Below are 14,135 nucleotides of genomic sequence, written 5' to 3' on the forward strand. Positions count from 1 at the left end.
TGCAAACAAGAAGCTGGAATCAAATTTGAAAATAAGCTGAACTTGGAGTGTAAAATAACTTCTTAAAAAGTGTATATCTAAGGACAATGCTCAAGGACTGTTCAAAACTAGCCTAAACTCTTTGCTTCACCAAACTTCAAATTTGGCACATTAGCAACTAAAACTCACTACAAAATTGTTAGCCAATAAATTCAGCATGATACATGACTAATGAAGCACACATTAAATCCCTACAATTTCACTAACGTAATTTCTAACATTTTCTCAGCGAAACTATACGACTTCCACAAAAGCATGTCAAAGAGGATGAAAGAATATCAGTATTTCTGAAGCATCACTTGTGCAAATTAGTCCAGCCATGTGCTTGACCATGCTACTGCAATTAGTGTGCTGAGGTAGTTGATGGAGCTGCCCACCATTTTCTTGTTCACCAATGTTGTGGCTAAAACTGAGATGCATTCTTTTCCTGCCGAATGCAACCAAAATAAAAATAAATAAATTGATATGATAGATTGAGGATGCAATCCAGACACTAAAACAACTCAACCTCTCACCCAAACACATTCACAACAGCCAAACATGTTGGTCCTCCTCCCAAAATTATATATCAAATTCTTCATGAAATTTCTCAAAATATTTTTTTAATCTTCTAAATTCTTCATGAAATTTCTCAAATTATATTTTTAATCTTCCAATGCTACTGTAAACAAGAAAAACATATATGTAACAGATTTGGCAAAATTACACTTGATATAGGAAGTACATAGTAACTTGGATTACACAAACAATTGAATAAATGCACATTTTACCTTCAATGTTGAGCAATTATGATAGCCCTTTAGATTTTACTTTCTTTTTCCTAGAACTTTTATGCTGAGGGCCTTTTTGTGTCCCCATGAGCAATTCGTTATGCATTTGTAGCCATAACTCTTCAAAGTGCTTGTGAAAACTATGCTGAAACCAATCCAAAATTTCTGCAAATAGTTCCCTAGGATTCTCCTTCCACACCATTCTTAGCACAGCAGAGCTATCAATCAGCCTGCTTTTTAACTTGCTTAAAAGATTTCCCACCCTTTTCTGACCAAATGCTTCTTTCTTCATGATACTTTCAGGGGGAGCCGACATATATTTTCGAACAGATTTTAAACAGGGACACACCTGGCCTTCAAGCAAAGCATAGGCAAACACTTGCACCCGATCTTCATCATTGCTAATGGGCAATGAATGCATTGGAAGCTTCCAAGAGAAACGGCCAAAGGCTGGGGTTACCCAACATTTTACTTGGTCAGTCTGGGCATCATAGTAAGATCTAGGATCCTTCAGGGGAGCTGAGAAGACGCATGAGGACTTAGCATGCTCAACAAGCCAAGCTGGCTCTACACTTGTTGCTCCATGCATATATGCTCTCATGGTACTTATCCCTTCTTTATTTGGTCTTTTGGTCTCTAATAGTTCATTGTAAACCAAATACTCAGGGCCTACAGTAGAAAGTGATGACCAACGATGAAGTAAAACACTTTCATCAACCATGCATGATTGATACCTTAAGGCACGAGATGTTTTCTCCCCATCGAAGACCCTAGAAAAAGATGTAATACGTTTAGCAACCCTATCCGCCCAGCCAGCACATATTGCTTCACAGATGAGTCTTTCCTCAACAAGAGAAAGTGGATATTTTTCAGAAGAAACCTGCCAAGCACATTCAACATCCTCTAAAGTTCCATGGATCCATGAGTACTCTTCTTCAAGACCACCTTTATCAACCTGATAAAAGACCAGTTTAAGTAGCTGTTGTCGAAGTTTGGACATTTCATCCATGGTTTTGAAATGCAAAGCATAGTCATCACAGAATTCTACTGATTTCTGTGAATGTTCAAAACACTGTAAAGCATAAGCTATGGTGAGGGCATCACTAGTGACAACTCGAAATTTTTCTCGTGCAACTTTTGCCGTTTCTTTTAGTTTCTTTCTTCTTGACTTTCCCTTTTTATCAAAGTCTCGCTCACCATCTCCCATTCCAGATTTCTCAGACATCTTTGAATCTCTGCTGTTATCATCTTCATATTGCATTATAAAAGGATTTGACAAGCTCAATGCCGCAGCAGCTGCAACAGCATATGCCAAAAGCAAATTTAAATTACATTTAAGCTCCTGTCTTGTATTTTTAACAACAGTGAGGAGCATTCTAGAATGACGAGGACTCAATGGATAATGTGCCATGGCTTTTCCCAAGGTTGTAAGTTCATCCTTGCTATCAAGTGCTTCAAGAGATTTCAAGCAATTTTCAGCTTCAAGCAAAGAAGCAGCTTTAAGAGATGTAGGAAATGGGAAATTTGCAACCTGGATGAGAAGCAAAATTAATGATTAAAAAAATACCTCAAACTGAAAAACAGAATAGAAAAAGAAAGGAAAATCCAATTTCACCTGGTGGGAAATGAATAAATAACATAGCCATTTGTAAAACTTGATAAATTTTACGATATAGAACAAAATTGACAACGCAGGACAAATTTTGAGATTACAATGTTTTAGAGCCAAACAACAACAATCCAAATGAATGCAATCTTCTTAATGATATATGTTGCATAAGACCATTTGGCTTATGAGGATTCCATTTCCTCACTCAGCCCATGATAAATAGTCAAGCTATCTGAAAGGAGTACATAACGAACTACTTCGTATCATATCTTCTAATGATACTACCCGACTTTAAAAAAGCAAATACAATGAAAACTCAACGGATAAAGTAATACACTTAACCTACCTTTTTAATATGCATGGATTTCAAGAGAAGGACAACACCATGAACAGGTACTTTCTCAACTTCGGCAGGAGAGTGCTCAGGAAATTCATTATTAAAGGCTGCAGAAGAATAGAGACGGTAACAGTGTCCAGGACCAGTTCTTCCAGATCTGCCTGCACGCTGTGCAGCAGATGCCTTACTTATCCATTGTATTTCGTATGTCTCCATGCCATTAGAGGGGTCATAATTCTTCACCTTTTCTCTTCCAGTATCAACCACATACTTTATCCCGGGGATAGTTAAAGATGTTTCAGCAACATTTGTAGCAACAACTACAAGCCGCTCTCCCTCCCCAACTTTTTCAAATACACGAAGTTGAGCTGCTGCAGGAAGCATGGCATACAAAGGTAGAACACAGAGCGCACCTGGAGTACTGCAATTTTCTTTAGTTCTTTTCTCGCTGAGAGCTTTTGATTGGTCCAAATTACCTTCTATGTTCGCAGAAAATGTCTTCTCTTCATTTGAGGAGCTTGATGTGGCCTGCCCAGACAATTTTTCAAAAGCAGCCTTTAGTGAAGCAAGACTTCCTGCCTGTCCCAAGGCATTCACAATATTACTATTGTTCTCTGGAAGCACAAGATTATCATCATCAAATTCCAGTTCACTCTCTGTTTCAGTGTCATAAGAAAAATCAGATTCATTCTCATTTGCATTATCCTCATCTTCATCATAACTACTAAATCTATCAGTTTGCTGGAAGGATGAAGTTCCATGAACCTCAAATGCTTCATTAATCTCTCTAATATTTACTCCCTCATCAGACTTTTTTTCATTGATCACAGTGCTATCAGTTTGCACAGATCCTTCAACTTTTTTCTTGATAAACTCCTTTGATGCTTTCCGTAATTTCCTACACAAGTCCTCTACTTCCCTTTGCCCAGTAACAAACACAAGTATGCCCCCAGGTGGCAACCTCTTGTGAATTGCCAAGACCTTTTTATATGCTTCTCCAATGTAATCTGTTTTCTCTGTTTTCTTTGAGAAGTATACTGTTACTGGAAATTGCCTAGTAGGAACTTCTATAACAGGTGGAGCAGTTTGGAATAACTTCCCAGAAGTGAAGTCTTGTACTCGCAAGGTGGCACTCATAAGCACAAGTCTTAAGGGAAAAATAATTTTTTCAGGACTTATAATTTCCCCTGAAAGTATCATCTTCTGTTGTTCATTATAAATCTGTCATCATATCAAAATAAAAGATCATCTTGATCAGAATGTCAGAGGCACAATAAATATACATAGAGCATATTTCATTTGTAAAATAAAGAACTTTCATGCTAACCATTTGGCGAGTTTTAATTACACGTGAGAGCATCCCGATCAAAATGTCCGTGTTCAAGCTCCTCTCATGGGCCTCATCAAGAATTATGACAGAATAACGTCTCAACAAAATATCATTCTGCACCAGTTATTCGGTTAAACAACATAAGTACAAACAATTCTGTAAATCTGTTACTTATTTTAGTGTTACTAAAGAATGGAGTCATCATAACAATACAAAAATAATAGCAAATGACAGGAAAATTTTTAATAAATCACTTTTCAGTTTCCAATCTAAAGTGACATGGATTATGCATCATCCTAAAATGTGCTCACATTCACATACAAATAGTAATGTTCTCAAATATTTCACAAATGAATACATGTTCTTAAGTGATTTGCCTTAGAATGAATAAGGTGTTACACAATAAAGTAAATAATAAATTCATAGATCCTATCATGTATTAAGTTTTAAGTAACATAAAAGAATCCTTGTTTCTTAATACAAAATTGTTTCTACGTTCCTGTGATTATGATAGAAGCACTTCTCAATATTAAAAATTGTTGGTAGGGATAACAACCTGAACTTCTCGTAGCAAAATTCCATCCGTCATAAACTTGATAGAACAATTTTCACCAATCTTCTTGTCATATCTGACTTGAAAACCAACCTCCTTCCCTAAGTGAAGACCAAGCTCATATGCCACACGCTTAGCTGTAGCAAGAACAGCCACTCGACGAGGTTGAGTAACACCAATGACACCCTTACTTGAACCGTAACCAGCTTCATAAAGAAACTGATCAATTAAAAAAATTCAAAAGAAAATAATCAACAGGTAAGCTGAATAAAATGAAGAATGCTATCAACATAATCAAGCATTAGACAAACTCACCTGAGGAACTTGAGTTGTTTTACCACACCCAGTTTCTCCACATATGATAACACTTGAACAGTCATTTATAGCTTCCATTATCTCTTGCTCCATCATAACTATAGGCAAATCTTTTCTTTTGTCTTCAACTTCACTTGGTCTATACACATGCACAACAGTAGGAACATTTGAAGCCCTTGGTGCAGAATAATCAAGGTTGCTCAATCCATTGGGCTTATTGTTCTCATCTGTTCTATCCTGTCCCATGTTAACAAACAAGTTCCGAAAAGCATTAAAGCAAATTAATGAAAGACAAAAGGGATCTCAAAAATCATGTCATCAGTTAATAACAAAGTATGAGATGTTAACTAACTACTTTACAGGTATATAAGCATGGTGTAGTGTGTGTAAAAGATTATTTCTCCCCAAATTACCAACAGAAAATAAAATTTTGAAAGCAGGTGTAAGTTTTACATACACAAAAAGAAAGTAAAGTGATGAATATAAGACCTAAATGTTATATGTGGGATATTATTCCAGTGGTCCAATGAAACAATTGAATTATATCTTATGCCTTGATTATCCACACTAACTTGCAAACACTAACTTGCAATTTAATTAGGTACTATACCTTTATTTCATCGACCGAACAAGACAATGGAGAACTTCTGATTTCATAAAGTTGTTTGTCAATGGAAATGTCAGCAAGATTTCCAGAAACGTATTTATAATTTTCAACTTCATTGCCATGAAGTAGTTCTTCAGAGGACTCCAGAGGTGTTAAAGTTGTATTTAAGACTTCTTCTGATTTAATGGGTTGAATTTGAATGTCATTTTTTTCAACTTCATCATCCTGTGCTGAATGAATCTCGTCCATCTCAGGTTCCTTAGACAGTCCATTATATGAAACGTTCAATCCTTCTTTCAACAAATGAACAGCCCTCCTACGCTTTTCCTTCATAGTCTCATTCTATAAATATATGACAGCACCAGTAAACAAACAGTCTCAACACTAATTAATTTTACCATAAATATACCACTGTTTCAACAACACATACCCGATTTATATTGCATGAAGACTGTAGAAGATGATACGCATACTCTGGAAGTGTGTGCTCGCTGGAAAAGAATTACTTCAAGGTTTTATCAACGACCCACAGAAAACAACATTAAAGAAAAAAATGTAACTGAATAATAAGTCATTCACATACTTCATTGTCTTAATAGCTTGTTCCTGCAGACGTTGTTTCTCCTTGTCATCCTACGTAGGCAACCAAACAAACTGAGACTAATAACAGAAGAGAAGAGAATGAAAAGCGCTCACTTTTTGTCTACCCAACAAACCTCAAACTTCTTCTTCCTCTTCTGAGGTTTGCTCAATTTCTGTTTTTTATTTGATTGAGCTTTTCGATGATCCTAAATAAACAGAAGTTATATCAGACAATGTTTGTAAACATACAAAATTGAATGAACAAAATGGCACGTTCAACTGTCTCTACCTGTTCCTTCCCTTTCCTTTTCTTCATCCTCTTTGCAGGCAAAATCAGTGCATTACTATCACCATCTCCCAGACTAGCCAAAAGATAAACATTCAGATCATTTAAAACGAAATATAAAAATGGTGTTTCCTCATTTTTGCAGCTTCCACAAAAAGGAGTAATTTTACCTTTGAGAATTCATTTCAATAACATCACCAGAGCTTTCCCAAGTTTCCATTTTGCTATTCTCAGAAGCCAGTGCTTCCCTAAACACAGGGGAATTGCATGCATTTTGACTTAATACAGATAATTACGTCAAAAAATTAAAAAAAAAAAATATATATATATATATATATATATATATATATATATACATGGTTATCAAACTCGCGGGTTGACTCGTACACCCGTACGAGTCTGCGAGTCATGACAGTGTTCACGGGTTAACTCGCATATAAACTCGTTTTTTTTCAAACTCGTAATGAACTCGGAGTAAACCCGTCGACTCGTACCAAACTCGCGAGTTCGAGAGCGAGTCACCGAGTTCGAAGAACGAGACGAATTGACACAAAAACATGTTGTTGGCTTTCGGATTTTAAGCCCAAACCAAAACCCCAATGCCCCAAATCGAAAATCCAAGCAAAAATAGAGATCGAAACCCAACTCGAAAACCCTAATCGAAGAAGAAGAGAAGATCGAACTTGAAAACGTTTACCTATTTCGAAATCTCAGCCCCGGTCATTCACGTCGCAGCTCCGATCATCTCGCACGGCAGCTCTGATCGCCTCGCGTGGCAGCTCCGTCGGGTCGCTGGTTCAGTGGCGTCGTTGTTCCCTTCTTCTCTTTTCCCTCTTTCGAATTAATGACATACGTATATAATATATCTTTCTTTGTTTTTTATTTCATTTTTTTTACTTTTACTGATCATTACATATATAATATATTATATATCTTTCTTTGTTTTTTTATTTCATTTTTTTTCTCTGGCTTTTGTTGTTGTTCTGTTACGTGTATATATATATATATAATATATCTAGTTTTGCTTTTTATTTATTTTATTTCTGGTTTTCTAAAAATTAAATTATTTGATTTTTAATTGATTGAGACTGGTTTATAATGTCTAGAAGTGAGACTGGCAAGATAATGTTGTAGATGATAAAAGTAGAGGATTGGGGTCAAAAAGTTGAAGTTATTTATGATTTTTGATTCATATTAACTTGTGTGTTTGTTGAAATTTGAACTTATATAACAATCATGTTTGTTAAATTAAGTTATTTTACAATTATTGAACTATTATTTACTATTTGCATTAATTGTGGTGATTAAATTCTGAATTGGTATGGTACTATATGCACTTTTTCATATGAAGTAGGGTGTAGTAGACTCTTACGAGTCTCCGAGTCGGGTCTACGAGTCGAGTCTACGAAGCTCTCACGAGTCTACGTAGACTCTCGAGTCTGATAACCTTATATATATATATATATATATATATATATATATATATATTTTTGCTCTTAAACGGGCTACTCAGAAATCAAGCAGCAGAACTGCAAATATAGCCTATCTTTACTTCTAGGTCTATCAAACTAACAAGCAATCAAAAAGTTCTTGTAATTTCAATAGAACCACAATTTTTATTGGAATTTCAAATCACTACAGAATTCGGAAATCAGGAAAATAGTGTGGCTAACCTGCAATGATGTGAGTGTGTGAGTGTGTCACGTGCACCGGAGTTTGGTGGTGTGGTATGCGGCGGCAAGAAGCTTAGTTTGACGGCGGCACACGGCGGTGAGGGGCTGGAAAGAACTACCTTTATTCTGAACGTCTTCCAGAGTGTAGCCGATAGGGTAAGCACTCGCTGAACAAAATACTAGGTCGTTTTGATGATTTCACACCACGTTATTTTATCATTATTTACACTCTTTTTTTTTTCTTGATTATTGGTTTTTTTATCTCTAATTCTAAATTAATTTTATTAACTTTTAATAATAATAGAGATCCTTGTAACACAATATAAAGTATTTATTGTTAATTTAAAATAATATTTAAATATTTAAAATATTTATTTAGCATAGATTTTAATTTTATAAAATAAATATTCATTCCATATTATGTAATTCTATGTTTGATAAGAGAAATTTCATCTATATTTTAGAACATTAAAAAAAAAATATTCTTCCTTTTAACTAACTATTTTTTTTATTATGTACAAATCTTTATCATTTTATTCTTTAAGTAATTATTGTTTAAACTAAATTAACTATAACAATAAAAAATACTATTTCCATTATAAAAACTATTTACAACAAAATTGTAAAAAATTATTTATTTTTATGATTAACTTTTTTTAATAATTATTATGATAATAAGTTTTTAATTTTTTTTATAAAAAAAATGATTGAAACACATGATTCCACCGATGAGAATGAGATCTACACAAAATATATATATATATATATATATATATATATATATATATATATATATATATATATTATCGGATTTTGGTCGGTATGATTGAGGTAATCAAAATAATATATTTAAAATTTATATATATTTAATTATTATCACTAATATAATAAAAATGAATATAAATTTAGTATAATAATAAAAAAAGGAAATTATATATATCTAAAAGATTATAATATCATACTTAAAATATAGTTATAAAAACACACAGTACAATTTTTCTTTTTATGTTCATAAAATAAAAAAGTGAATATATAAGAAACTCATTAAATAAAAGATTAAACTATTTTATTATAAAGTGAGATAATAAATAATTACCTTCTTTATTTCTTGGAGATGAAAGAAAACAGCTGAGAGATGAGAGTAAAAATAATATATCTTTTTCTCTTTAAATACAAAACAAAAGAAAATGAGAGATGAAAAGAATTTGTGAAAAACTCAAGACATATAATGGAACCACAATTAAAATCCGGTTATAAAAAAAATACACAATACACTATTTTTTCGTCCATGTTCATAAAATAAAAAATTAATATAAAAGAGTTCATTAAATAAATTATTTAATTAATATTTCACTATTAAAAATTACCTTTTTATTTTCTTCCTTGAAAATGGAAAAAAAATAAGAGCAAAAATAGTAGATATTTTTCTCTTCAAAAATAAAAGAAAACACAAAATAATAGATAAGAACAATTTATTACAAAAACTCAGTCCATAATGAAAAAGAATAATAAATATATTAATAAATCTTTTAATTCTTTATTTTTTATTATATTTAATTATATATTTTATTATTTATTAACATTAATTATTATGTTTATAAAATAAAGAAAATATTTGATTTAATCATCATTATTTTTGTAATGTATTTTTTAATATCTATAATAAAATATAATATCTATAATATAAAAAAATTCAAAATACCAATAACAAAAAAATTTCAAAATTTTTGGAGGCCATAGCCCTGTCACCAAATACTCCGCATATATATATATATATATATATATATATATATATATATATATATATATATATATATATATATATATATATATATAAAAGATAATTTTTTTCAAATGAATGTCTTAGAAAAGGAATATTAGAATAAGTTTAATAAAAGAAGTTATTATTATAATATTTAAACTTTTTTAATATAAAAGTTTAAGATTTAAGATTGAAGAGTAAGAGAAGTATTTGGATTGAGATATGGTCAGCTGATTTGCAACGATGCATTTAAAATTTTATATAAGTTCATTTGAAGAGAAATGCCTTGAATTGATAAGATGGATTTACAAAATTACATAAAAATTTTATCCCTGCAACATATTTGAGTGGATGCCATTTGATTTTACAAATTTATCCTCATCAAATTACATCACTGCATTTTATAAGTTATTATACATTATTATTATTTTTATTAATTATTATTTATTTATTAATATTATTTTATTATATATAATTATTATTTTTATTATTTTATTATGTATATATATAATAAAATAATAATATATATTTATATCTATAATAATAATAGTTATTACTAATAATATATGTATATAATAATTAATAATTATAAAAATATATATAAAATAATAATTAATAATATATATAATTATTATTAATAATATATGTATATAATAATTAATAATAAAAATTAAAATATTATTAAAATTTAATATTTTTTATTTATTTAAAAATTATTTAATTTTATTTTTATTAAAAGGGTAGTTTGGTCATTTTTAAATTTTATTTATTATAATGTTTTTTAATCTATCACATTACTCAAATCACTTACTAACTTTCATAAAATTCATCTTCAAATCCACTTACTTTACTTTCTAAATCCACTAAAAAAAAACACATATTTATCTACACAAATTCACACAAATTCATCTTCACACTCCCCCCTAAATCCATCTTCTCAGGCAAACATAGCCTTAATGTTGATTTAAGAGAAGGAATGATTCTATTTAAAAAATATAGGGATTTAGTTGAGTAAAATAAAATATAAGAAAATTAAGTAATCATATGTTTATTTAAATATAGAAATCAATTTACTAATCAAGCTTTGAAAAAATTTTACCTTAAAACTTCAAGATTATAGGTTATTTTCTTGCTTAAGCTAAAAACTTTCAGAGAATAAAAAGTTTTAGGTAAGGAAAGTTAACTTAATCCATCTATTTTTGTAAGATTTTAATAAAAAGTCATGCCTTGCTGTGGAGTTTAAAGTTAGTGAGCTTCATATGAGTTTGAAGCTTTTAAATTGAGACAAGAAGTAGTTTTGTTGCATGTGCATCTAATGTTTTTTTGTTATATGTAGAATCAAAAGAAATGTGTTTTTGACATTCTTTAGTTGCATGTATAACCTAAAGAACTTTTATTGCAAGTGATTTTTTAACTTTTTTTTCATTTCTGAAGTTAATTTGTTGCATATAAATATGATGCTTATTTAGTATACATTGAGTTTGAAGTTTATCTATTCTACGTGCATTTGTCTAATAAAAGTTTTCATTTTCTTTAGTCTTAAAATAAATTCATTTTTTAAAGAATTAATCTTATGAGATGGAATGAAAATGTTGTTTAGTTTAAGTGAGTTAGTTTTTGTTTTTAGAGTTGTTGAAATTTGAAATGTTTATGCAAATGTATCGTGTTTGAGTCACCTTAGTGTGTGTTTTCATCAGGGGTGGTTATGGATTGATTTTTGAATGATCCAATTCACATCCATTTTAAATCCAAATAATTGGATCAAATTTTCAATCCAAATCCATTTTTTCAAAAAAACTATTTTGGATTTTTTTAAAATTCATATCCAAATATTTGGATCAAAATTTAAATCCAGACCAAATATTTGGATCAAGTTCAAAATCCAGAATTCATTTATTCTAAAAGAAATTTAAATTGAATTTTCTAAAACTTGTGTTCTTAAAGTCGACAAGATACAATTTGGCCCAACCCATAAGGTTAGGCTCTAGCCCACGTGAGCTAGGGCCAAAAAATCCCCCCATTAAAGAAGTCCATAAGGCCAAAAATCACACAAAAGCCCTGTGGGCCAAGGCTTGTCCATGTTTTCTTCTTAAACATGAAAAATATATTATTTTTTAAAATATATTATTATACTTTCTATCGTCGGCTCAAGGTCGATAAGTCTAGTGGTCGTGTCGACCCGACCTCACATGGTCGGTTCATCATTCCCGCCTGGCCCATCAAGGTTGTCGGCCCTGTCTGGTTTGTATGGGTCGTCTGACACAACCCATCCGAGTCGTCGGAATAACTCAGTCTGTCCGAGTCGTTGAGCCCGCCCAACCCATCAAGGTCGTCAGGCCTGCCCAATCCGTATAAGTCATTGGGTCAGCCCTACTCATATGGGGCTTCAGACTCGCTTGGCCCGTTCGGGTCATTAGGTCCGCTCGACTTTTTCGGGTCATCGGGTCCGACCAACTCGATCCAGTCGTCCGGCCACCCTACTCGTTCGTGTCTTTGGGTCCGTCCAACCCGTTATGGTCGTCGGGCCCACCCGACCTTATAGGGGTCGTCGGGCCTGCCCAACCCGTAAAGGTCGTCGAGCAAGTTATGTCTGAGTTTGAATTTAGCCTAGTCCATCTCAACCTTTAACCTAATCCAACTAAAAATTTAAATTGAAAATTTGGATTGAATTTTTTGGATTATCCATTTTTAAAAATCTTTATTTAGAGAATGAATATCCAATTCATAAAATATATAAAATGTAGATTATATAGAAATCCAATAGATTTTAAATAGATTAAATTTTTAATAAAATAAATTTTAAATGAATTAGATAGGAAAAAAATGGATCGGACAAAAAAAATTAAATTTTTTGTCCATCCCTAATTTTCATGATACCTTGCTCAACAAAAATATTTCCTTAAGTCACTTATATAAGGGCATCATTTAATACTTTCGCTCAACAAAATACGAAGCCCTTAAACAAATGTACTACTTGAGTCGCTCTACTCAGCATTTCTATAATACTTTTTTCTCAACGAATTATTGAAGTGCTTAAGCAATGGTATTGTGCGAGTGTCTTAAGTGAGAGTACCAATCCGATATGCTCACTAAATAGAAAGTAGTTTTGCTCAACTAGAGATATCACATGATATATAGAGATTTTTCATCGTTTTTTTTATTATATATATAAAATAAAGTTACGATAGACTAAGATGAATTTATGTAGGTAGTTTGTGGCACTATAATAAATTTCTTTTTAGGAACTTAACGCACGCGTACATCCTAAAATTATGTCTGGAAAAGATTGAATTGTTGCTCAAAAAACGTTCAGATACACATTATGAAATTAATTAAATTTAGTATTTTAAATTGCTGAATATTACAAAATACTTTTAATATTATATAATGAAATTCATTTTACAAATCGTCAGGGTTATAGCTTATTGATACAAGGTTTTGGAGTGTTATATAAATTATACTAAACTTAAGTTCCTTAATATTAGAGTTAAATATTGACTCATGCGAACGAAGAAAACTTGTTAAAACTCTGCCATTGCTTGTAATAAAAGAACGTTAACCCAATTACAACTTTATTTTCCATTTTTGTTATTTGAGATTTTTAGATCATACACACATTAATCAATTCAACTATCAATTTTTTTTTAATGATTTGATATTTCATTAAAAAATTAATGTAAAATATACTTTTTAAATATAAATAAATATCATTGTAAGATTACATTATATAAATGCTTGATTTATATACAACTCAATATGCTTGATCATCATCATGTTCATATCAAAATTTTCAATCATGAGATTGATATAATTTAATATTATATATTAATCATTAAAGAAAATAATTCTATAAAAAATTATTGTTTGTTAATCCTAAATAACTTTTGTTTTCTTCTGCATTACTAAGGGTTGAACCACGCATGTAAAGATGAATTGAAGACTTTCTTTTGGATCACAGCTGAAAGGAAGAAAATAAAAGACAAAGTGATAGAAAAAAAGAAGAAGGAAAAATGTATTTAATGAATGAGAAGAAAAAGAAGAAGAGAACAAATACAAGTGAATGAACGAAGAAAAAAAGTAAAAAAATAATAATATACTTTTATTATGTTATTTTTTAACAAAAGTCTTTATTATTATTATTATTTTAATTTTTAATTATCATTTTTAAAGCAACCTCTCATGCATTTTTCCATAAAATTAGAACCAAAGTGAGAGGAAATATATTATTGTGCACTCTCAAATTATTGCAACTCTTTTCAATTCTCCTTCAAA

At 30.9% G+C, this 14,135-nt stretch overlaps 1 protein-coding gene across 2 annotated transcripts; it reads right to left on the reverse strand.

Annotated features, from left to right (window-relative positions):
- Positions 1–24: 24 nt before the first annotated feature.
- FAS4 (RNA helicase family protein) lies at positions 25–8,262 on the reverse strand. Of its 2 annotated transcripts, none has more exons than XM_085668023.1 (13): positions 8,102–8,262; positions 6,599–6,676; positions 6,432–6,504; positions 6,277–6,348; positions 6,144–6,193; positions 5,991–6,051; positions 5,564–5,902; positions 4,954–5,190; positions 4,642–4,857; positions 4,083–4,199; positions 2,765–3,976; positions 810–2,340; positions 25–466 (listed from the first exon to the last, which is right to left on the reverse strand). In XM_085668023.1, exons 2-12 carry the CDS (start codon positions 6,646–6,648, stop codon positions 826–828), a joined length of 3,942 nt encoding a protein of 1,313 aa, XP_085524149.1. In that variant the 5' UTR covers positions 6,649–6,676; positions 8,102–8,262; the 3' UTR covers positions 25–466; positions 810–825. The 2 variants fall into 2 exon arrangements, with proteins under 2 accessions (XP_085524149.1, XP_027906304.1); XM_028050503.2 differs by lacking the exon at positions 8,102–8,262 and adding an exon at positions 7,126–7,870.
- Positions 8,263–14,135: the final 5,873 nt, after the last annotated feature.

This window comes from Vigna unguiculata, chromosome 10 (assembly GCF_037176805.1).
Source record: "Vigna unguiculata cultivar grain cowpea cultivar isolate G323 ecotype 2 chromosome 10, ASM3717680v1, whole genome shotgun sequence".
Classification (NCBI taxonomy): domain Eukaryota; kingdom Viridiplantae; phylum Streptophyta; class Magnoliopsida; order Fabales; family Fabaceae; genus Vigna; species Vigna unguiculata.